The sequence below is a fragment of the Musca vetustissima genome, unplaced genomic scaffold (assembly GCF_032173495.1).
Source record: "Musca vetustissima isolate MV318-11 ecotype Yass unplaced genomic scaffold, APGP_CSIRO_Mvet_v1 utg163365, whole genome shotgun sequence".
In the NCBI taxonomy this organism is placed as follows: Eukaryota; Metazoa; Arthropoda; class Insecta; order Diptera; family Muscidae; genus Musca; species Musca vetustissima.
Window position 1 is genome coordinate 20,362 of NW_026884076.1, and position 23,556 is coordinate 43,917.

The 23,556-nt window shown below is 35.7% G+C and overlaps 2 protein-coding genes across 2 annotated transcripts; one reads left to right on the top strand and one right to left on the bottom strand.

The window, feature by feature from the left end:
* The first annotated feature begins 307 nt into the window (after positions 1 to 307).
* On the top strand, positions 308 to 18,773 carry LOC133331067 (uncharacterized). Its single transcript, XM_061539472.1, has 13 exons — positions 308 to 482; positions 574 to 879; positions 1,709 to 1,810; positions 6,851 to 6,955; positions 7,138 to 7,236; positions 7,522 to 10,296; positions 10,381 to 10,479; positions 10,956 to 11,039; positions 11,343 to 11,411; positions 15,866 to 16,487; positions 16,563 to 16,585; positions 16,785 to 17,041; positions 18,654 to 18,773. Exons 1-13 carry the CDS (start codon positions 371 to 373, stop codon positions 18,756 to 18,758), a joined length of 4,758 nt encoding a protein of 1,585 aa, XP_061395456.1. The 5' UTR covers positions 308 to 370; the 3' UTR covers positions 18,759 to 18,773.
* A 1,350-nt stretch (positions 18,774 to 20,123) lies between these two features.
* Positions 20,124 to 23,451, bottom strand: LOC133331068 (ciliary microtubule associated protein 1A-like). Its single transcript, XM_061539474.1, has 4 exons — positions 23,446 to 23,451; positions 22,442 to 22,946; positions 22,120 to 22,376; positions 20,124 to 20,252 (listed from the first exon to the last, which is right to left on the bottom strand). Exons 1-4 carry the CDS (start codon positions 23,449 to 23,451, stop codon positions 20,124 to 20,126), a joined length of 897 nt encoding a protein of 298 aa, XP_061395458.1.
* Between the last annotated feature and the right edge of the window lie 105 nt (positions 23,452 to 23,556).

The following is a 23,556-nucleotide window of genomic DNA, read 5'->3' on the forward strand; positions in this document are numbered from 1 at the left end:
GGTTACTTCTTCATCGGTGGTTATAACATCATCGGATTTAACCTCAAACTCCAAATCATCGGATAATTAGTAACTAGAAAACAAGGAGAAAAGACAATTATTACTATTGTAATGAATTATTATGACCCCAAAAAGGTTCGGCTTAAAAAATATTACGTCTGCATTATCGGTCATTGATTCGGCTCGAAGGACCAATTTCCGCATGTTTGCAACAGTACACGAAAATTATTCCTTCTGGAAACAATTTCATATTTGGCTTACGAACTACGTATAATATAATTTAACCTTATTTTCACTTCCGTTTTTTTGTTCCTTTTTAGTTCCTGAAGAGCATCCTCCAAGTGCTGCACTTCTGTAGGATATACAAGCTATGGTAGCCGGTTTCGAACAACGACCCTGGACACCTACCGTACGCCGTGGACAAATTGCTGCTGAAACCTCAACCCCTGGACCAGCAGCGGTTGCATTACCCAATTTAATTGGTAAGAAAATAAAACCAAAAAACCTATTACATTACGAACCCGTCGATTCAGAATGGAAATTTACTATTTATTTGTAATTTCTTTCTTCCAGGTACCAAAGTACTGGACTCGCGTAAACAAGCCGCTCCAGCATTTACCTTTGGTCAAAAACATCGACAAACCGTACAATCGTTGGGCGAAGGACCAGCCAAATATAACGTAACCGGTTTGGGTAGTAAAGGTAAAGACACCCCTCCTGCTGCTACGCTACAAAGTCGCCACAAAGAGATGTCGAAATTTTGTACACCAGCCCCAGGGGAATACGATGTCGACAAGGCCATAAAGGCTGTGAAACAGTCAACGGCCAAGTACACGTTTGGTCAGAAATTGGCTGTGGAGAAAACGAATTCGACACCAGGTAAGTTGGCAGAGGCATGGCAATGGAAGTGGGTCCAAAATAATTTTGGGAGAGGGATTTTTGGCATTGACACTGTTATGGAATGAATGGATGTTGAGTTCGTTGGGTGTTGGTTGGTGGTAGCTGATTGTTATGCGAAGCTTTTTTCACATACATTCCGAACATTTGTAAATTATTAATTCATAACCCATCAAAAAATGAGCCACGGAAAGTCGCTGTTGGTTTCCTTTTGCAAAATATTTTATCGTGATCCTGGCAGCTAAAGCTTGACAGCAAATGGAGTGACAAAATCACAACTGCAACCCAGTTGTGATTTTGTCACTCCATTTGACCTCGGGAAAATATAATCCTTAAAAAGACTTTGAAAAAACATCCAATAAATATTGTACAGTGTTTATGAAAGTCTTCGGTCACTAATGGGTTAATTACATATCATTTATATATACCCATTTCATAATATATTCTTCCCCATATCAAATATTTTCTTTTTGAAGAGGTAAATTTGAGTCCATTCTCTTTGGTAAATATTCTTTGTTCGTAGATAGTTATCATTTTTGTTTGTTTGTAGAATTCGTAGGCCTGTGTAAAATATTGTAGTAATTTTTATTCTTACCACCCCTCCAAGGCACACGGTGGCACCACCTGTATTTTTTCAATTTTGTTCAATATAAATATCAAATATTAATAATTGAATTTATTTTATTTTTTTATTTCTCAATTCTCCCCACCCTGACCAAAACAAACCTCCGTCGCTTTACCTACACAACACACACAATCACGGCTATTGTTGATCGCGATCGAATCCAAAAAACGAACAAAATTCGTTTAGGTCCAAATCATTATCGAGTTGTACCGCTCGATGTTATCAAACCCCGTGCCCCTCAATATACATTTCGCATAAAATTGAAAGTAATTTTAATAAATACACCAGGTAACAAAATGAAAATTCCGATTTTTTCTAATTTTTGTGTGTTCTTCAATATTTCTTGTTATTGTTGTTATATGTCTTTTTGTAGTAATTTTATTGTGGTATAGATCCCAGTATTTAAACCATAAAAATATATATCCTTATCTGTGTCTATTTTGTATATAAAATCAAAAAATATTATTCTGTGTGTTGCACTGGGAAATAGTTGTCTGCAAATCCATAGATATTTAGGAATAGGTGAAGGTGGTATTTTTTATTTTTTCCAGGGTGTACATAAATATTTCCATATAAATATATGTTTTTAAAAAATATTATTAAACAAATAAAAACTGCATTATATTCGACCGGGTCGATCATTTTATACCCTTCACTGCATGAGGTGGACATTCAAAACGTCGAAATTGGATCGGGATTTTGTATGGGGGGCTATGAAGTGGTAAATTGCTGTCAGGAGAAAATGAAATACCAATAAAAAAATAGGCAATCAGATTGGAAAATTGGCGAAGGCCTTTATTTTTAAACTTTTGTAAAAGAGAGTTTCATCACACTCCAAATGTAATGAAACCGAAGCCCCCTGACATTCTAATAAGTCCTGGCATAAACATGAAAACATAATTATTGTACGCCACCCGGCGGAGAATTGCAACACTAAATAAGCAAGGACAGCTAACCACTGCAAATATTCAAAGAGTCGTTAGGCCTTGGCAACGATAGATGGCAGCACCATCATCTAGGGCAGGCTACAGTAGACCAATCATCTACAATAGCAATGACTTTTAACATACGAAATATGGCGCACATTGCGCAATAAAATGTACGAACTCTTCTTGAATCATACATGAGGTTTGCACAAATAATAATGGCAGGATACAACGCCACCCAGAGGTAATTGTCAACACTAATTATATAAGCAATAACCCTAACCATTGAACAAGATTTAGTTGGACCTAGATTTAGTGAGGCGATATATGACAGCTCTATCATCTAGGCCACAGTAGATCAAAAATTTACTTTTTTGGAATAAAAAATGATTAACGTACCTGAAACAAAGCCAATTTAACAATAACAAATTTTTATGGGAATTACCTTTGACACATGAAATTGGACCAGAATTGTATGAAATGTACAAACTGTTCGCAAAACAAACATGAGGATTGCAAAAATAAGAATGGAGGGAAATTGTAACACTTAATAAATAGATAACGATCGAAACCACTGCAAAGATTAATAGTCGTTGAGCCTTGACAACAATAGATGGCAGTCGCATCACCGAGGACAGACTACAGTAGACCAATCAAATGACCTTTGGTACACGAAATTTCCCAATGGAATGTATAAACTCTTCGTGAATCAAACATGAGAATTTTGTGTAATGTCAGGATATAACATCATCCAGAGGAAAATGGCAACACTAAATAAATAAGCAGACTTCAACCATTACACACGATTTAAGTAGTCATTGAAACTAGACAACGATAGATGGCATCCCCATCATCGAGAACAGGCTACAGTAGACCAATGATCTATTATTACATGGAATATAATGAAGGGGATTACGATCCGAAACGACACTCGGCCAACGTCTGTCACATCAGCACATTCTATGAAAGCAGCAGGGCTGCTACAACAAGAACATCAGGATCTTATGGCAATGACATTTGGCCGTGAAATGGTATGTACGAACTCTTCGTGAATCATGGAGGATTGTACAGCTAGAATAACAAATGGCATCGTATAATATCGAACTATTAAGTATAAGCACAGAAAATTAAAACTATGTACTATATAGTGGAAAAGAAAATGACGATGAATGCGGAGTAGGGATAATAATGTCGAAAAACGCCAAAAAGTCGTTGAAGACATGAAAAACAGTTCCATAACATGGCAATAAACACTAATTAACAATAGTCTCGTGAAACATCGAGGCTTGCACAGCAAAAACAGCATGTGACATCGTATAAGATCAAATTCTTAGGTATCAAATCAAATTCACAGAATACGGCAACTATAACTTTGAAGAAAATGGAGGTGAAAGCGGAGTTGGGATCATACAGGCATGTCACAGAAAGAAATATACTAGACCACCACAAAGGAAAGGTCATTGAAAATAACGAAATTTACAATGAAAATATTATCGTGTAACTCTCAAAGTTTGAATGAAATAAAAGATGTAATAGAACAGCTAAAAATCAACAAAGATGCAGGAGGAGATTACAGCTGAGTTACAGCGACCTTACAACTTGGAAGCAAGAAAGGCTGCCTCCAATATGGAAGAAGCTATAAAAAAAAGAAAGCCGATAAAGTTTGCAAGAACTCTAGAGGAATAGACATGATCAACACCATATTTAAAATTCTAGTGGCTATAATACAGCAAATAATTCAAATGCAAGTAGAAAACATTCTGAGAGATAACCAATCTGACGTCAGACTAAATAGAGGCTATGTGGACCATACATTACGAGTCATACTAGAACAATCTATAGAATAGCACACTTCACCATATATATTATTCATCGAATTCAATAAAGCTTTCGGAATGCATTGAGCAAAAAGGGAGTATCCCAGAAAATAATCTAAACGAGTGCAGAACTGTCAGGCCAACCGTTTCGCACCAACGCGGAAGTAAAACAAATATGCTATCTGTCACCCTACTGTTCACTATAGGACCGGATGAAAAAAATAAAGAAGTCTACTCTCAAAGAAGAGGCATAACGTGGAGAATATCACAAGATAAGACAGATATTATTCTGAACCTGTAGAGACTGGCTCGTTGAGATTATTAGCAAGAAAACTAAGAAATGAAAATTAAATATATATGAAAATTAAAAATACCAGTACAGAAAACTTCAAGCGAAGGAATTGAATACGTCGTTGACATCTGCTATATAGGAAACACTATATATCAATCAATATACGTAATCAATAGACTAAACAGACCGGCAGCATTATTCGGACGACTTACAGGTTCATGGAGAAGCTCACAATTTCCAGGAAAATCCAGCTTCAAATAGTGAAACCTGGCTTGGCCGTCACGCAAAATATACAGGCACAGAAAAATGCCTCAGTATCATATGCAGAATATTATGACCCAACTCTATAAGTAACATAAAGCTGTGGCAAACCGATTTCATTGATTCTTCTTCCTGAGGATATGACTTTTTAGCCATTATTTCTCTGGGAACAATTCCAATTATAATTCTAGCCTGAAAATATTTCAGCATAGCTAGGAGATTTCTTCAACGTAAGGGCAAATTTCTCAGAATTTGTGTGGAGATTTATTTGCTACACTAATGGTTATTTATTCAGTTCGAAGGACCAATGTCAATAGGGCCATACGAGTACACGATTAATATGGATCGTGGATTATTCTTGCTGGAAAAAATTCCACCTATAATTTTAGCTCGTAATTTTTCAACTTTAGAAGACAATTTTCAACCTAGCTCACGAAAGTTCGTCTTCAGTATTAATTTGGAAACTTATTCTACTAAAGATCACAGATTTGGCACGATTATTATTCTTGAATTATCCTTTCCAACACAAATAATTATGTCATCAAGGTTAGGACAATTTCTTATTCATTTATTTGGAGACTTATTTTCTCAGATTCGGCTCGAAGATCCAATATCAAAGGCTTAACACAACTTAAAAATCATTCTTAAAAATCTCATTTTTTTTAAATAACTTGGTGGTAGAAAAATCTGTTTTGAAAAGGACTGTTTCTAGAATGAGGACAAATGTCGAACCCTGATAAATTTAAATTTAATTCAAAGATGGAATTTCTCATCAATGGCGACATAAATACAAGTTATCAACATACGACCTTTGAAAAGCCACATAGCCCAATATGCCTGATGACCCGACAAAACCAACGACAAAACGCGTCGCATAGTGGTGGGTGCGTAGGTTCTTCTCATGCATTTCCTTTTCATTGCAAAACATAGATCATTAAGCTTGACGCGAAAGAGTATAAAAAATTCACATAAAAACCTCAAAAATATGTTTAAAAAAAAATAAAGATAATAGGTGGCTTAAGATAAATATGTTTTAAAAAATCCAGATCTTAATATAAGGAAATTAGGAAACAATATATTTTTTAAAATCCACATAGGTATCTGAAATTCTTCTTTAAAAAATCCCCGCAAATGACTGCCTCAGAAATTATACTTCAAAAAAAAAAAAAAAAACACACACACACACTTATAACTGCCTCACATAACTCTTCTTAAAAAAACCCACACTGCCTCAGAATTTTTTTCTCTAAATAAATACACGACTATAGGTGTCCGAAAAAAATATTTTAGGTCTATAGGTCTCTACACACCTTTTTAAATAGCACAGGCTGTTAGTTGCATAAAAAAAATCTTTACAAAATCTACCCCTATAGGTGCCTGAAAAAATATTCTTTAAAAAACCTACGCCTATAGGTTTATGAAAAAATATTCTTTACAAAATCTACGCCTATAGGTGCCTGAAAAAATATTCTTTAAAAAATCCACGCCTATATGTGTCTGAAAAAAAAAACACGTCTTCTTACAAAAAATCCAAACCTTATTTGGTATAAAAAATATTGCCTACTTTTAGGCGCTTTAATTTTTAATCATCCATTTGTGTTCACATTAAAAAAACTTGTTTTTAAATTAAAATATCATGCGTACATACAAATATTCCCATACAATATTCATATATAGCTCTCTAAATCACCATAATATCCAGTCATGTACATAAACATTTATCACCATCCACTGTGCTTTTATGAAAAGGGAGCACCTTGCACAATGTGCTTACAAATGGTGTAGGCAATTATTGCTTTTAGGCTTAGTTGGAATAATTTGCACCTATTTCTATATTAGATTGTTTTTGTAAGCATTAATTTAATTTTGTATTTCGTGTTAATTTTTGTTTTTATTTTTTTAAACAAAATAATTTCTTCTTCTTCCAAAAAAAAACAAAAATATTTTTTTTTCAAAAAAATTTAAAAAAATGTGCCTACTTTTCCAACTAACCAAAACCACCACCAAAAAAAAACATGACAAAAATTCACAGCGCCAAATAGATATCGACCCGAGAGGGTGTCGATAGTGAAAAAGAACTCACCACGCTACTCATTTGGTAGACGTACTAAAATTTACTTCGATAAGGGAACACCAGGTAAAGTTAAAAAAAAATAATAGAAAATAATATTTTTTTTAATTAATTTTGTGTAATTTTTTTGTTGAGTTTTCTTGTTATTAAAAAGCTTTTGTAGTTTTGTGTTAAAGCTTTTGTAGAAATCTTCAAAAAAGCTTCTTTAAATTAAATTGAAATTTTATTTGCTTTTTTCCTTAATTTAGCTCCGGGCTCCTATAGCCCTGAAAAGGCCAATTTACACTCTACACCAGCCTACACAATTACCGGCAAGGGGTCGCACGATGTGGTTGATTGTACACCGGGTAAGTAGAGCTAAACCACCCTGAAGCCAGAATAAAAAATATAAAATAAAAAAAAATGATTTGAGGGAAGGGAGGATGGAGGACACTCCCAATCCTCTCCCTACCCTCAATCACAGAAAATTCTTCCAAGAATTATTTTTTTTAATCCGCACTTATTTTTGGTTATTGAAAATTAGATTCTCTGGTCTTGCACCCCATAAATCATACTCCTATTCGGATCTCATAAAATGTCCAACACCTTTTTCCATTCATTTTAACCCCCAATCCACCTCCACGATTTTCCAGCCCCTGGTGCTTATGAACCGGAAAAATGTAAATTGGATAAGACACCAGCCTTCACGATCTCCGGACGGCATAGCATGAGAAAAACCAACGATACCCCCGCCCCAGGAGCCTATGCCCCAGAAAAGGTTCGCTTGGATCATACCCCGGCTTATACCTTTGCAGGAAAACATGAAGCAAAAATTGTTAGCGATACCCCTGCCCCAGGAGCATATTGTCCAGAGAAGGTAAGGCTGGATCACACCCCTGCCTATAGCATAAAGGGACGCCATGAGACGCACAAGCCCAGCGATACCCCAGCCCCTGGCGACTATGCACCCGAGAAGGTGCGTCTGGACCACACCCCTGCCTATACGATAAGTGGCCGCAAGGAGGCTAAAATTGTCAGCGATACCCCTGCACCAGGAGCTTATTGTCCGGAGAAGGTGAGACTGGATCACACCCCCGCCTATACGATTAAAGGGCGGCATGACCTCAGTAAGCCCAGTGATACACCAGCCCCTGGCGACTATGCACCCGAGAAGGTGCGCTTGGACCACACCCCTGCCTATACGATAAGTGGCCGCAAAGAGGCGAAAATTGTCAGCGACACCCCTGCCCCTGGAGCCTATTGTCCGGAGAAGGTGAGACTGGACCACACCCCAGCATATACAATTAAAGGACGTCATGATTTGAGTAAGCCCAGTGATACCCCTGCCCCAGGAGCCTATGCTCCCGAAAAGGTACGTCTGGACCATACCCCTGCCTATACCATGGCTGGTAAGCATGATCCTAAGGTCAGCAATGATACCCCGGCGCCTGGTGCTTATGCTCCGGAAAAATGTCGTTTAGATAAGACACCAGCCTATTCGATAGCCGGACGCCATGATTTACAAAAGCCCAGTGATACCCCGGCGCCTGGAGCTTATGCTCCGGAAAAGTCGAAGCTTGACCATACACCAGCCTACACCATGGCAGGTCGGCATGATTTACAAAAGCCCAGTGATACACCGGCGCCTGGAGATTATGCTCCGGAGAAACATAAATTGGATGGTACACCAGCCTACACCATGGCGGGACGTCATAATGTACAGAAGCCAAGTGATACTCCTGCCCCCGGGGCTTACGCTCCGGAAAAATCGAAGCTCGATAATACACCAGCCTACACCATGGCGGGACGTCATAATCTGCAGAAGCCCAGTGATACTCCAGCACCCGGGGCTTATGCTCCGGAAAAATCGAAGCTCGATAATACACCAGCCTACACCATGGCAGGACGTCATAATCTGCAAAAGCCCAGTGATACTCCAGCACCTGGGGATTATGCCCCCGAGAAGCATAATTTGGATGGTACCCCCGCATACACCATGGGCGGTCGCCACAATCTGCAAAAGCCCAGTGACACCCCTGCGCCAGGAGCTTATGCACCAGAAAAATCTAAGCTCGACAATACTCCTGCCTACACCATGGCAGGACGTCACAATCTGCAGAAACCCAGTGACACTCCAGCACCTGGAGCTTATGCCCCCGAGAAGCATAACTTGGATGGCACCCCCGCATACACCATGGGAGGACGTCATAATCTGCAGAAGCCAAGTGATACTCCAGCCCCCGGGGCATATGCACCGGAAAAATCGAAGCTCGACAATACCCCAGCCTACACAATGGCAGGACGTCATAATCTTCAAAAACCCTCAGACACTCCCGCTCCCGGTGACTATGCCCCCGAAAAACACAGGCTAGATGGAACCCCAGCCTACACCATTGCTGGAAGACACAACCTACAAAAACCTTCCGACACCCCAGCTCCTGGTGACTATGCTCCCGAAAAACATCGACTAGATGGAACCCCAGCCTACACCATTGCCGGAAGACACAACCTCCAAAAACCCTCCGACACCCCTGCTCCCGGTGACTATGCTCCCGAAAAGCACAGGCTAGATGGAACCCCAGCCTACACGATTGCCGGAAGACACAACCTCCAAAAACCCTCCGACACCCCAGCTCCCGGTGACTATGCTCCCGAAAAACATCGTTTAGATCACACCCCTGCCTACACCATGGCCGGTAAGCATGATCCAAAAATTACCAATCACACACCCGCTCCCGGTGATTATGCACCCGAAAAGGTACGCTTAGATCACACTCCCGCCTACACTATGGCCGGTAAACACCAACCGAAAATTCAAAACGACACTCCAGCCCCTGGTGCCTATAGCCCCGAGAAAGTACGTCTCGATCATACACCCGCCTATACAATTGCCGGACGCCATGATACGCACAAACCTAGCGATACACCTGCTCCCGGTGATTATGCACCGGAAAAATCACGCTTAGATCATACACCCGCATTCACAATTGTCGGACGCAAGGAGAATAAAATAACAAGTGACTCCCCGGCTCCGGGTGCCTATTCTCCCGAAAAGGTACGTTTAGATCATACCCCTGCCTACACGATTACCGGACGCCATGAGCAACAAAAACCCCAAGATACACCAGCTCCAGGTGATTATGCACCGGAGAAGGTACGTCTTGATCACATCCCAGCCTTTACAATTGTTGGCCGCAAAGAGGTGAAAATTGTTAGCGATACTCCGGCACCAGGAAGTTATTGTCCCGAAAAGGTTCGTCTTGATCATACACCAGCCTATACCATTACCGGTCGTAATGTTAGCCAACATTTGGAGACCACTCCCGCACCAGGAGATTATAAGCCAGAAATGTATGACCCCAAGGGTCACACCCCAGCCTTTACGTTCGGCATGAAATTGAAACAGGAACGAGTCAGTGATACTCCAGGTAAGTGGGCATACACTTCGAAGTCCTTTTGAGCATGTTTGCCTGTTTTGTGAATATAAAATTTAAAAATTATTATTTATTCAGCACCCACTGCCTATGAACCCGAAAAACACACCCTAGATCACACACCAGCCTACACTTTTGGTAGTAAAACCGTAACTAAAACGGTTGTTGATGCACCAGGTATGAAACTGCAAGAATCAAAGAAAAATATTAGAATCGAAACATTTTATAAAAATCTGAAAAGAATCCGAACTGAGGATCGGCGAATTTTTTTCTATAGAAAAAAAAATATGTGAATATGGCGAATTTTTTTCTATAGAAAAAAAAATATGTGAATATGGCGAATTTTTTTCTATAGAAAAAAATATCCGAGCTGAGGTTCGGCAAATGATTTTTATAGAAAAAAATATCTGAACTGATGTTCCGCGAATTTTTTTTCTATAGAAAATAATTTGAACTGGTTCTCGGCGACTTTTTTCTATAGAAAAATATTGGAATTCGGCCAATAAAGTCCGAATTGAGGTTTACGCTCCTATCCCCTGTTAACTGCATGTCCAACCTTCCTTGTGTCTTCTTTTGCATTTATCTCTTAATTCTCTATTTTTATTAACTTTCCTTTCTACTCTTTTTACATACAAAAACAAAAAAACAAACAGCTCCCGGTCATTATCATCCAGAAAACTATAACCCCGAACACTCTCCTGCATACACCTTTGGTCACAAAACATCAATAATGCCAGGTAAGAAGCAGAACCCAAACAGAGACTTTACAAAAGTGCCACACTCAATAATCATTTACATTCGCATGCTATGCATTTCAATCGATTCATCGATTTTTCTATCCTCTTTTCGAAGGCTTATTTTTTAATATTATTTTGTAAATATTTAATTTTTATTATTTTCCTAATTTATATTTTTTCTTTTCATTTCATTTTTTTATTTACATTAAAAAATCTGTGTGTATATATACATATGTGTGTATGTGATTTTTCGTTATATGTATATGTTTATATCAAATATATAAACGTGTTTTTCGCGTACAGTTATGCCACGAGGTCCTTATGTTGAAGATCGCATTATGCAGAGACGTGAAAGACGTATGAAAAGTCCTGGTAAGAGTTAGTCAGTTAGGAAATCTACATATATAGTCACAAAACTTTGGCAGAAATATTTGAATTTGGCTCGATTCCAAAAATAAAATTCCACTAACAATTGCTTAAGAAATTTGTCTAAATAACTTAGCTTTAATTTCTAATCACATGTGGAAGATGGTTGCTAAATATATTTATAGAAAATATTTTAAAATTGTTTGAATTTGATATTTATATTAATAATTAGAATAATCTTCATATTGCTAACAAGTACTTCCCTAAAGTTTCAAGTTTCGGATGGCAGCATAATTCTTAATCGATATTATGAATTACACAAAAATAGGGCAACCAAATTAGTACCTTATACCCATCACCTCAATATTATTCCTATACGATTATTTTCTTTCTCTGGAATTATATCTTAGATCATAGCAACAGGGATATAGCCTTACAGGCGAAAACTCAAAAAAGGAAGAACTCCTTACAGTTATATATCTAAAAAATTGAGGTATTCTTAATGGTCCACCATTTACAGAAGACATCTACATTCATTTATCTTCACGGTCTGGTAACTATAGAATAACTATTCCGAAAGATTGGATGTGCAAAGCTTAAGGGATCTTCTTAAAAAGGTCTACAAATGGAAGACCCAAGTGTCTATAGAGGTCCTCATAAGGAGTACTTTTATGAACGGAGAAGCCCTTCTAAAGACTTATATACAAAATTCGCAATTAAAAACGTTGTGAAGTTCGAACGAACAAAACTTTTTGTATTCTCCACCGTAAACATTACAAATAACACAACTCGAACGATATTTAATGTCAAGATAAATTGCTGCCACGATAAAACGAAATACAAAACTACAGGCACTAATATTGGAAAATTTGGCTGGGACCTTCAACATATCAAAAATGAAGCTCGATCGTTCAGACAAGGTCAAACAACAAATTACACCCACTTCGTAATGGTAAAATATAAAATGGTTAAAATCGAGCATTATACATAATTTGTCGTAGGAAGATTTGTAGGTCACAATGGGAACTCAAAATATCAAATTTGCGAACACGAAAACATGTTCAAAATCTTTTACATAACGTAAATTAGAAGGCACAATTTATATGAGGTCTATAATGGACGGATTTTTATAATAGAAAATGTGTCAAAGAATGAAAATCAGAACAAGTAAAACCGATATTAAGTTCGACACGGCCGAACTTTTCACCATGAGGATGACATTCAAAATATCTAAAATTAATAGGGGCTCTTAGGAGAAAACTCATATTATGATAGGACCTTGAACGTAGCGAAAATTACGTGGATCAAGTAAACAAGTGTCACTCGGTGTTGTCGACAGATATATACCCTCGCCCTATAGTTTGCAAAGGATGTTGACCATTTGTGTGGGAGATACCAGAAAGAGTGGACCAATGGGTCCCATCTTCGGACTTGATCTAGACATGGTAAAGATACCAGGTTGTGAAAAGTTTGCTTCAAATCGGACATTCCATTAGCCTGATATTGGATTTATAAATATTGAACATTTTGACCCTCTGTGGGGGAGGTACCAGAAGGAGTGGACCAATGGGTCTCATCTTTCCACTTGATGTAGGCTTGGTAATGATAATAGTTTGTACAAAGTTTCTTTAAAGTCATATAGTCCGTTTGCATGTTATTATAAAATTAATTTTTAGCACAATTTTGACCATTTTGTGGGCTAAGTACCAGAAGGAGTGGACCGATATTCCTCATCTTCGAACTTAAACTAAGTTATTAAGATGTGCAAAGTTTGGAGTTATCGTGAGCAGACAGACGGACATGTGTAAATCGACTACAAATTTTTTGAAACGGATTTGGTCCAAAGAAACACATTTTCACCGTACCGAAGTGTATATACCCTCATTAACCATAAGGCTGAGGGTATAAAAAATGATTATTTAAATTCTCAATATACCTAACAGTGGGTGCTAGCCCCCTATAGCCCCCACTCTCAATCTTGGGACAATATTAATAATTTTTTGTACAAGGATGTGCTATTAAATTTTAATAAGGTGGAATCTTTGTAATTAACTTTAAATTGGCCACATGAATTGAAAACTGGCTTAAATTGCAAAGGAATCGAATAAATAAATGTTAATCCATATGGGGCCTACACCAAAATTTGGACCATTTACAATATCAAACATCCTAGGAGTACTAGCAATGTCTGTGCAATATTTCAGAGCTCTATCTTAGATATTGCGATCTCTATGAAAAATGACAAATTTAATATACACTTCAACTTCTGGTAGAGGGTTTGAACATATAAATTCCAAAAAATTCTGAATAAGTAATTGATATTGAGACTTTATAACTACTTAGAACCCCAAAATATCAAATTTGGTAGAAACGCTTGGCCAAAAATTAATAAAATTGCGAAAATTTGACGGCACCGTTATGTGGGACTATAATATAGAATATTTCGATGTGTTGAAAACGGAAAGATAAATGTAATATACACTCCCCTTTGTTGTGGAAGGTCTATGCGAACATCTATTAGTATTTCTAAAGGTTAAATAATATTGATAAAGGGTATATACCTAAGAATTCCATATTGTGATCCTATAAGAATTCATATTAATGTTCTAAAGCAAAACATATTGGTAATATTTAAGTAGAATTGTTTTGGTGAAATTATTGGTCTTCTATTCCATGGTATTCCATAGTGACCCTTTGGACTTCAATAAGAATTCTTCTGGTTTTCTATAGGAACTTCTGTTTAAAATTATTCAAGATCTTCTATGTTTGTATGCCCTTTGTGCATATGTTTGTAACAGGCAAAAGGAAACGAGATAGACACATGGTTCCTTTTGAGAATATGCATAGAATCACTTTCTGAGACGATTTATGCCTGTCCGTCCGTCTGTTGATGTTAAATTATGAACAAAGTACAGGTCGCACATATCATTCGATTTGGATGAAATTTGGCCCAAGGGCGAAATTAAAATTGGGAAAAATCGGATCAGATTTAGATATATATATATATATATATATATATATGTGTACCAAAGACCCTATACATCTTTCGATTTGCACGAAATTTTGCACAGCGTACTGAATTAGGTCTAGAAAGGTTCGCCAAAGTCCCTATATATCTTTCGATTTACTCGAAATTTCGCACAGCGCATTGAATTAGTTTTAGAATGACGTATGTCAAGTTTAGTGACAATCGGTTCAGATTTACATATAGCTCCTATGTATATTTTCGTCCCATTTTAAGTAAATGGTGCATTAAAGACTAGCTGGGCCGATTGACAGAAGGTACTGAAATAAATATAAATTAATCTCGGGATTGATGTTAGTTGGTTTACATATAAATAAAGATCACATTTTTAAGTTAGATCAATTTCGTGTCAATTCCTTCCTGTATGTCAATGTTCCTTACTTTGGTATGCTGTGCGAAATTTCACATCAATCAGAAAAATTGTGGGGTGTTTGAGTAAAATCGGGCAAACAACATATATAATCTGAACCGATTATCACCAATTTCAATGGGGGTCGCCCTTGAATGAGATGTGCCAAATTTCATTTCATTTGTTTCTTAAATGTGACTGGCAAATACACGGACGGAAAGACAAATTGTGGTAGAGGGCATAAAATGGAAGAACATACCTATATCATTTATTGGTATATTGTATAACATAGTAATATACGTTTGGGTACATTATTCCTTATATTCTGTAGGGAAGTTATAAAAATTCGAATTTGAAAAAAAGTCTACTCACATGAAATTCAGTCATTTTTGAAACACTCCTCCATATAGTACGGCATTAAAAAGTTACAAAATATGAACGGTGTTCCGGGAACACTGCAAGAGAGCAAACACAAAATTAAAAATTCGTTTTTTTAAATTAGAATAATTACTTATTTACAATGACTGCTGCTTTCGGGCTTCCAAAACATTATTTGACGGTCTTTAGGTATCTCTAGAATAAGTTAATATTTATAAACTTTTATTACAAAATTAAATTCTCACCTAAATATTGTTGTAAGCCAGGTAAAAGATATTTTAATAAAATTCTTTTGCACCAGCTAGGTCTTATATAACGCTAGAATTAAAAAAATATATATTTGAATTAAATATATTAAATTGTTAATACCAATTAAATACAATGCACTTGAAATTACTACCGCACACTATTTTGAGATTATTAAACAAATTCTATTTTCTAAAATACTGTAAAAATACTCACTCAATAATGCTAACCCCCCGTTTTGTATACAATTTATTTCCCACTAATAACAAAGTAATCACCCTACACCCATTAATAAATTGATGTCATTTTATTAATTTTTTTTTTAGTTATTTAAATATAAAAATAAATAAAATATTTTTTTTTATTTTCACATTAATTTTGCGCCACCACCATTTATTTACACGTCGTCATGCAATTTGCTGCAAATCCCCAAAATAAATTCCGAATCCATGCACTCTGTAGTACGCAATGTTGTCATCTTAGAGAATGGCAACACCACACAACAGCTATTGCAACAAAAACATCAAAAAGAACAACAACAAAAGGCCACCTCCACAACGACAACAACAACAGTAACTGAAATTCACACCGTAAATGGTACAGATAAATTGGCAGGAGTTTTAACAAATGGCGATACCGGATTGGCCAAAAACAGCAACACCACCATGACCACTGTTAAGAAACAAACTTTGTTAAATGGCAATGTCGTTAATGACACCACCGCAACCACCAAATCAGTATCGCCCACAAATCAATTGGCTAATTTGAAATTAAATGATGCTTTGACCACTGGCACAAATACGCAAATCACACAAAAATTGGAAAAAATCAATGGTTTGAATGGTGAAAGTGGCCATGTGGTGACCACCACTGTACACACCACCAGTAATGGTTACAAAGAGGAAGGTAATAAGAAAATTCAGGCCAAGGGAAGTGCTGATATAAAACAATCGAATGCTGCTAGTGGTTCGTGTAATACCGTCGTGTCGGCTGATGGTACGACCACAACAACGGTAAAGTCGGCCAAGAGTTCCAGTGTTAAATATGCCGTTGAAGCCAGTTCCATACAAGAAGAAATTATCAGGTAACCGAAAAAGAAAAAAAAATAAATTAAAAACCAAGCTTTATTAACCCCTAAACTCTCGAACCCTTATTCTAGGGGATATTTCGAAAATGATATAGGTTGAGCTACATCACTAACCACCACCTCCCCCGACCTAACAAATCCCACCAAAACCAAAAAAATCAAATAAAACATTCATTCATTGCCTAACATGAATTTTTCATAAATGTTGGAAAATTTTCAATTCTTAGGTTATTTAGGAATGAATATTTTTTATTAATACATGTTGTTGTTGTTTTTCCCCATATCTGCCTATAGCTCCTAATGTCTATAGAATTCCCACAGTATTGGGTATCAGCAAAGAGGGTAACATACGCTCAGCACCGGCCTTCTCCATGGCTGGCCGTGAAAAACCTCGACAACTGCCAACTTTACTATTTCCCGGTCCAGGATATTATGATTCCGAGTATACAGCCATAAAACGTAGATCACCAATGTATTCGATGGGTGGTAAACACAAGCTACCCACTGATGATAATATGAAACCTGGACCAGGTGCTCATTGCCCGGAGAAGGTAAGTGTAGACCTAATTAAAAAATTAATCTTTAAAAAATCCCCAACTTGTTTGGATTTTGAAAAATTAATCTTTAAAAAATCCCACCTTGTTTGGCCTTTGAAAAATTAATCTTTAAAAAATCCCCACCTTGTTTGGCCTTTGAAAAATTAATCTTTAAAAAATCCCCACCTTGTTTGGCCTTTGAAAAATTAATCTTTAAAAAATCCCCACCGTGTTTGGCTTTTGAAAAATTAATCTTTAAAAAATCCCCAGCTTGTTTGGCCTTTAAAAAATTCTACTTTAAAAAATCCCCACCTTGTTGGCCTTTAAAAAATTCTACTTTAAAAAATCCCCACCTTGTTTGGCCTTTGAAAAATTAATCTTTAAAAAATCCCCACCTTGTTGGCCTTTGAAAAATTCTACTTTAAAAAATCCTCGCCTTGTTTGGCCTTTGAAAAATTCTACTTTAAAAAATCCACGCCTTGTTTGGCCTTTGAAAAATTCTACTTTAAAAAATCCACGCCTTGTTTGGCCTTTGAAAAATTCTACTTTAAAACTCCACGCCTTGTTTGAGGTTTGAAAAATGCTACTTTAAATAATCCACACCTTGTTTGGGGTTTGAAAAATTCTACTTTAAAAAAATCCACGCCTTGTTTGGGGTTTGAAAAATTCTACTTTAAAAAATCCACACCTTGTTTGGGGTTTGAAAAATGAATCTTTAAAAAAATCCACGCCTTGTTTGGGGTTTGAAAAATTCTACTTTAAAAAATCCACGCCTTGTTTGGGGTTTGAAAAATGAATCTTCAAAAAAATCCACGCCTTGTTGGCCTTTGAAAAATTCTACTTTAAAAAATCCCCACCTTGTTTGGCCTTTAAAAAATTCTACTTTAAAAAATCCACGCCTTGTTTGGCCTTTGAAAAATTCTACTTTAAAAAATCCACGCCTTGTTTGGCCTTTAAAAGATTCTACTTTAAAAAATCCACGCCTTGTTTGGGGTTTGAAAAATTCTACTTTAAAAAATCCACGCCTTGTTTGGCCTTTGAAAAATTCTACTTTAAAAAATCCACGCCTTGTTTGGCCTTTGAAAAATTCTACTTTAAAAAATCCACGCCTTGTTTGGCCTTTGAAAAATTCTACTTTAAAAAATCCACGCCTTGTTTGGCCTTTGAAAAATTCTACTTTAAAAAATCCACGCCTTGTTTGGCCTTTGAAAAATTCTACTTTAAAAAATCCACGCCTTGTTTGGCCTTTGAAAAATTCTACTTTAAAAAATCAACGCCTCGTTTGGCCTTTGAAAAATTCTACTTTAAAAAATCCACGCCTTGTTTGGCCTTTGAAAAATTCTACTTTAAAAAATCCCCGCCTTGTTTGGCCTTTGAAAAATTCTACTTTAAAAAATCCCCGCCTTGTTTGGCCTTTGAAAAATTCTACTTTAAAAAATCCACGCCTTGTTTGCGGTTTGAAAAATTCTACTTTAAATAATCCACGCCTTGTTTGCGGTTTGAAAAATCCACGCCTTGTTTGGGGTTTTGAAAAATTCTACATTAAAAATCCACGCCTTGAAAAATCCACCCCATGAAAAAATATTCCTTTAAAATTTAATTTTTTTTCTTTTTTATTTCTTTCCAGATAAATCTCTCCAATGTTCCAGCCTATAGTTTTGGCATAAAACACTCTCCCTATTTGGGCTATATTCGAGAACATCATGATTATGGTTTTTCTGGAATTTGTTAAACAATCTCTTCCCATGGAATTTACACCGAACTTATTTTCGCTTAAATGATCCCCTTTTAATTTGCTGATGCCTTGTATTGTATTTTATTTTTTTAACTTATTCGTCCTAAATTATAATTATTTTTAATAAATATTTTTGAAACGTGATTTTTATTTTTTGTTAATCTTTTTAAACCAAAAACAAAAAAAAAATAAACTTTGTCTCGAATACTAATATTTTAATAAATAACTGTGTTATTTTCTAATTTTTGTTTTGTTTAATGCAACGACTTTTATTTAATAATACGTTTTTTTCTATTTTTTATATATTAACACAATTTTTATAAACATAAAAGCAATGTACATTATGTATAATATACTAAAACACACAATTGTGTCTTCTAACTAAAAGTAATAATAAAAACCATTTGTGGCTATTTTTAAAATTAAGAACAACAAAAATGAAAGAAATATTAACGAAGAAAAAAACTCAAATATTGTAATAAAAGTTAACATTTTCAATTAAACAAATTAATAAAAAAAAAACTTAAAAATAATTGATGTTTTCATTTATAAAGGGTAAGGTTAGGAAATTAATAGTACCTATATACATACATATGAGTATTTAAATGGTGTATAAAAATCCGAATTTAATTTCTAGGTGGTAAAAAGGTCACGCTATGTTGGCCCTAAGAAAAAATATATATTCTTAATTCTTAACAAAATCCAAGCATAGTTGAGCCTTACAAAAATTTACTTGAAAAAAATCTCTAGTAAGGTAGCCCTTGGAAAAATTTTGTTTGCAAAATCGTCGATTAGTTTAGTCTCAAACATTTTTATTTTAAAAATCCTGATTATGTTGACCTTTTGAATTTTTTTATTCAATGCTTAATTTAACCTGGTGAAAATATTCTTAAAAAAATCCTCGTTTAGATTGGTCTTAGAAAAAATAATCTTAAAAAATCAACACTTCTATAAGACTTCAGAAAAAATGTATTCATTAAAAATGTGACGTCAGTGTTAACTATGCCGTTGAAGCCAGTTCCATACAAGAAGAAATTATCAGGTAACCAAAAATAAGAAAAATCCACACTTATCCACGATTCCTGACACTTCTAGTCCTCAACATATACCATTCTTCGGTCTTTTCAGTGTTTGTTTTGCAAGTTTTTTTTTCGAAAAATCTCAAAAATGGTTTCACAAGCCAATATATATTTCAAATATAAAAAATATTGCAATACAAATCATTACATTTTGTCCTTATTTATACGTATGTGCAAATATTTTATTTAAAAAAAAATCATGAATTGCTTTGGAAAAGACAAATTAAAAAAATTACTTCAAATTTCCAATGAACTTCGTAACATATTTGAATTTTTCCCCAATTCATAGGATCCATTCAGGTTTTGAAGGTATCATTTTAGGTTCAGGTATTAAATATATTTTCTTTTCACCCAAATGTGGAGTATGACGTATTGAAAATGAAGGAGCCGGTACTGATTTGTGTTTTATATACTGGAATAAATTTGAATTATGATTAATTATAAGATACTAGATATAAACTAGACACAGTTCAGGAGACTATGTCATTTTAAATTGTCTGTTAATAGGTTCTGAGAAACTCCCATACCATATTCCAGACAAAAAACTTAGTGGATTATTGGGACCTGTAAAATGTCCTTATATTGATGGGTGGATTTTTGCGCCCTGTTAAAATAATATACTGAACATTATTTGGTGAAACGATTTGTATTCACCAGGCAAAATCAAATTTAAAAATTTCTCGACACCTACTTTATATTGTTGATGTGATAAATTATGGACCAACATCGAAAATAGGATATGCTAAAACCTGGATTATATTAAAATATATTTTTTGGTAAAATATTTAGATGTGCCAAGTTTGGATCAAATCCGACCATTCCATTCGTTTGATATTTGATCAACAAATTTTCAAATTGTTGACCCTCTGTTTGGGAGATACTAGAAAAAGTGGGCCGCTAAGTCCCATCTTCCATCATTATAAAGGCATAAGGTTGTGCAAAGTTTCTTTTGAATCTTTTTGCATGATATTATTAAATTCATTTTCACCATTTTGTGTTGGGAGGGGCCAGAAGGATGATGAGATGGATCGCAGGTTGAAGCTACAGTTCAACCACCTCATAGGTATTACATCGGCATAACCCGTAAGAAAGCTGACATTAAGAGGCTTGAGGAATCTGGGCCCAAAACTGTAATGTCCAATGCTTAACAACAAGAGACCTCACCGCTCCAGCAGTCGCGCCTCCTTTATCCCAACCTATCTACAGAATCAAACCCAATAGATGGTCCTATATTATTTATTTATTTAAACTCTTACATGTACACAAAGCCTTATTTGGCCAATTATTATGAATACATTATGCAAAATCGTTGATATATGGCAGCAATTTTAAACAATGATTCGAGTTGGCATTCACTGGTCGAGAAAGACACGGTTCGTTTCGGATCGTAAACACAATTTAACACCTATCTCAACTATCCGATCATCATCAGAGGTACCTGAGGCTGAAAAGTTCATTGCTAACAAGTCGGTTATTCGGATATGGTGAAATAGGACTAAAATATATAGGAAATCTTAACCGATTTTCACCAATCGGTCCTTGAACAATTAAATGAGCTCCGCTAAATTTCATATTATATCGGATAATACCATGCATAAATCGACTCATAAGTTGACTCTATGCCTATCCTCAAAAATAACTATTGGTCTATATGGTTTCTAATGACAAGTCAAGACGAGGTTGTATTTTTGCATGCCCTCCAAAATGTAATCTCAAGTGGTATTCTTTTCTCAAAGATTCTGAGAAAAGAATATCAAAATACCAAATTAAGGACAAATCCTAAATGCCAAAATACTAACAATATTGTATGAAAATGCGCATACACCTTCAAAAGGTCTAACATCGGTTTGTAGATGCTACTTTAAAATGTAGACTTAAATTGTATTTTTTGCGAATTGTCATTGTTGGCTACGATTAATCTTGGAGTTACATTTTGTATTAGATTTTAACAAACAAATGTGAAAGGGATACATCGTCATAGAATGATATGATAATTATATAGATGTGTCCTACTTCATAAAGATCAATACGTTTTTTTTTAATATAAGGGTATTTAATATTCAGAAAGAAGACTGATCAGTCTTTATCGTAAAATATCCGTCATTGAAAAGGCGGATGTTCGCATACATGTTCAAAATGGAGGAATTAATTTCTTCTTTTAATAAATCAGAAATATATTATATTCTGAAGAATGTCCATATGTTGATGTCGAGATATATGATCTATTATAGAAAATCACACCAACTCCCCTTATTCTAAATTAAATAATTTCAACTTACCCGTTCCGGACAATAGGCACCTGGACCGGGTTTCAAATGTTCGTCACTAATAACCTTGTGCCTTGTGTGCATGCTATATTTTGGTGGTGATTTACGAAAATGTTTACTATTATCTTCATATTGGCCAGGGCCGGGTAAAATAAAAGCAGGGATTTGTCTGGGTTTGTCGCGGCCAATTAACGAGTAGGCTGGTGCAGCTTTTATTTGGCTTTCTTTTGCTGTGCCCAGGGTGGTGGGTAAGTTATAAACATTAGGAGCTGAAAACGCAACAAACAATATGCATATTTTAATGCAATTAAAAATATAAAATCTCAGTACGTACCTGGAGTTGGCAAAGATTTTATAGCAATCGGTCTCTTTCCAAATGAAAATGCTGGTGTACTTTTTGTGGTTGCCAATATAGCCGTTTGTATATTATAACGTCCCGGTTCGGGTGGTGACCATTTCTTTAAATCATTAGGACGAAATTTCAATGAAAATGCCGGTGGTCTGTGTACACCTTTGTTGTAAATCCCGGCAACATTGTATTTTGCAGGACCATCTTCAATGTGCGAATGACGTCGTGTTGTTTTACGACTTATGGAATAGGCTGGTGCCGACTTCTTTTTAGAATCGATGATATTGGGGCCCAATAGGGGTGGTACAAGTTTATATGATGGTTTTCCCAGCGATTGATGGCCGGCATTTTTACCTTTACGTTGCGTCGTAGGCTGCCAAGGTTTTTGTTCAATATTTGTTCCCGCATTCAGAAGACGTTTCTTTGGCTCTTCTTTTTGTTGGCAAGAACTTTTGAAACGCGCTTGCAAACGTTTGGATGTTTTGTAAACCTGGAGAAACATAGACAATTAAAGCGGAATTATATTTATTTGGTGATTATATAACAAATTTCTTACCATATTTTATTTTCTAAAATTCTATTTCCAAATTTTTTTTAACCAACTTTTTTTTTTTTTTTTTTTTTTTTTTTTTATTATTATTTTGGTTGGCCCACTTTCTATAGGGATAGAAGGTTTAGTGCCATGTATCCGTATGTAGCTTTGCTACGAATTTGACTTTATCCATAGATGGTGGTTTGTGTTTTGCAGGTTGACTTCGATCTTCTTTAAGAATTTGACCACAATGTTCAGACTTTCTAAGCCTTGTGTATCAGTGAACTCTTCTACTGTGAAGGAGTCACATAGTAGCGAAAAGCATCTTCTTTTGCTATTAAATTTACGAAAATTAAAAATTTCATGCGCAGCTGTTTGGATTTTGTTGAACGACTCGTAATTTATAGGTTATCCGTATTTAAAAACACACGTGTTAGTTAAGCGAACGCTTAACAACCGCCATTTTGTAAAAATCTATTTTTAAGCCCGTGGGCGTGTAGTACTCATTTAAAATTTTTTTACGTCTTTCTTGTGAGCCGTCCGAGGACGAACTGTTTTAACCAACTTG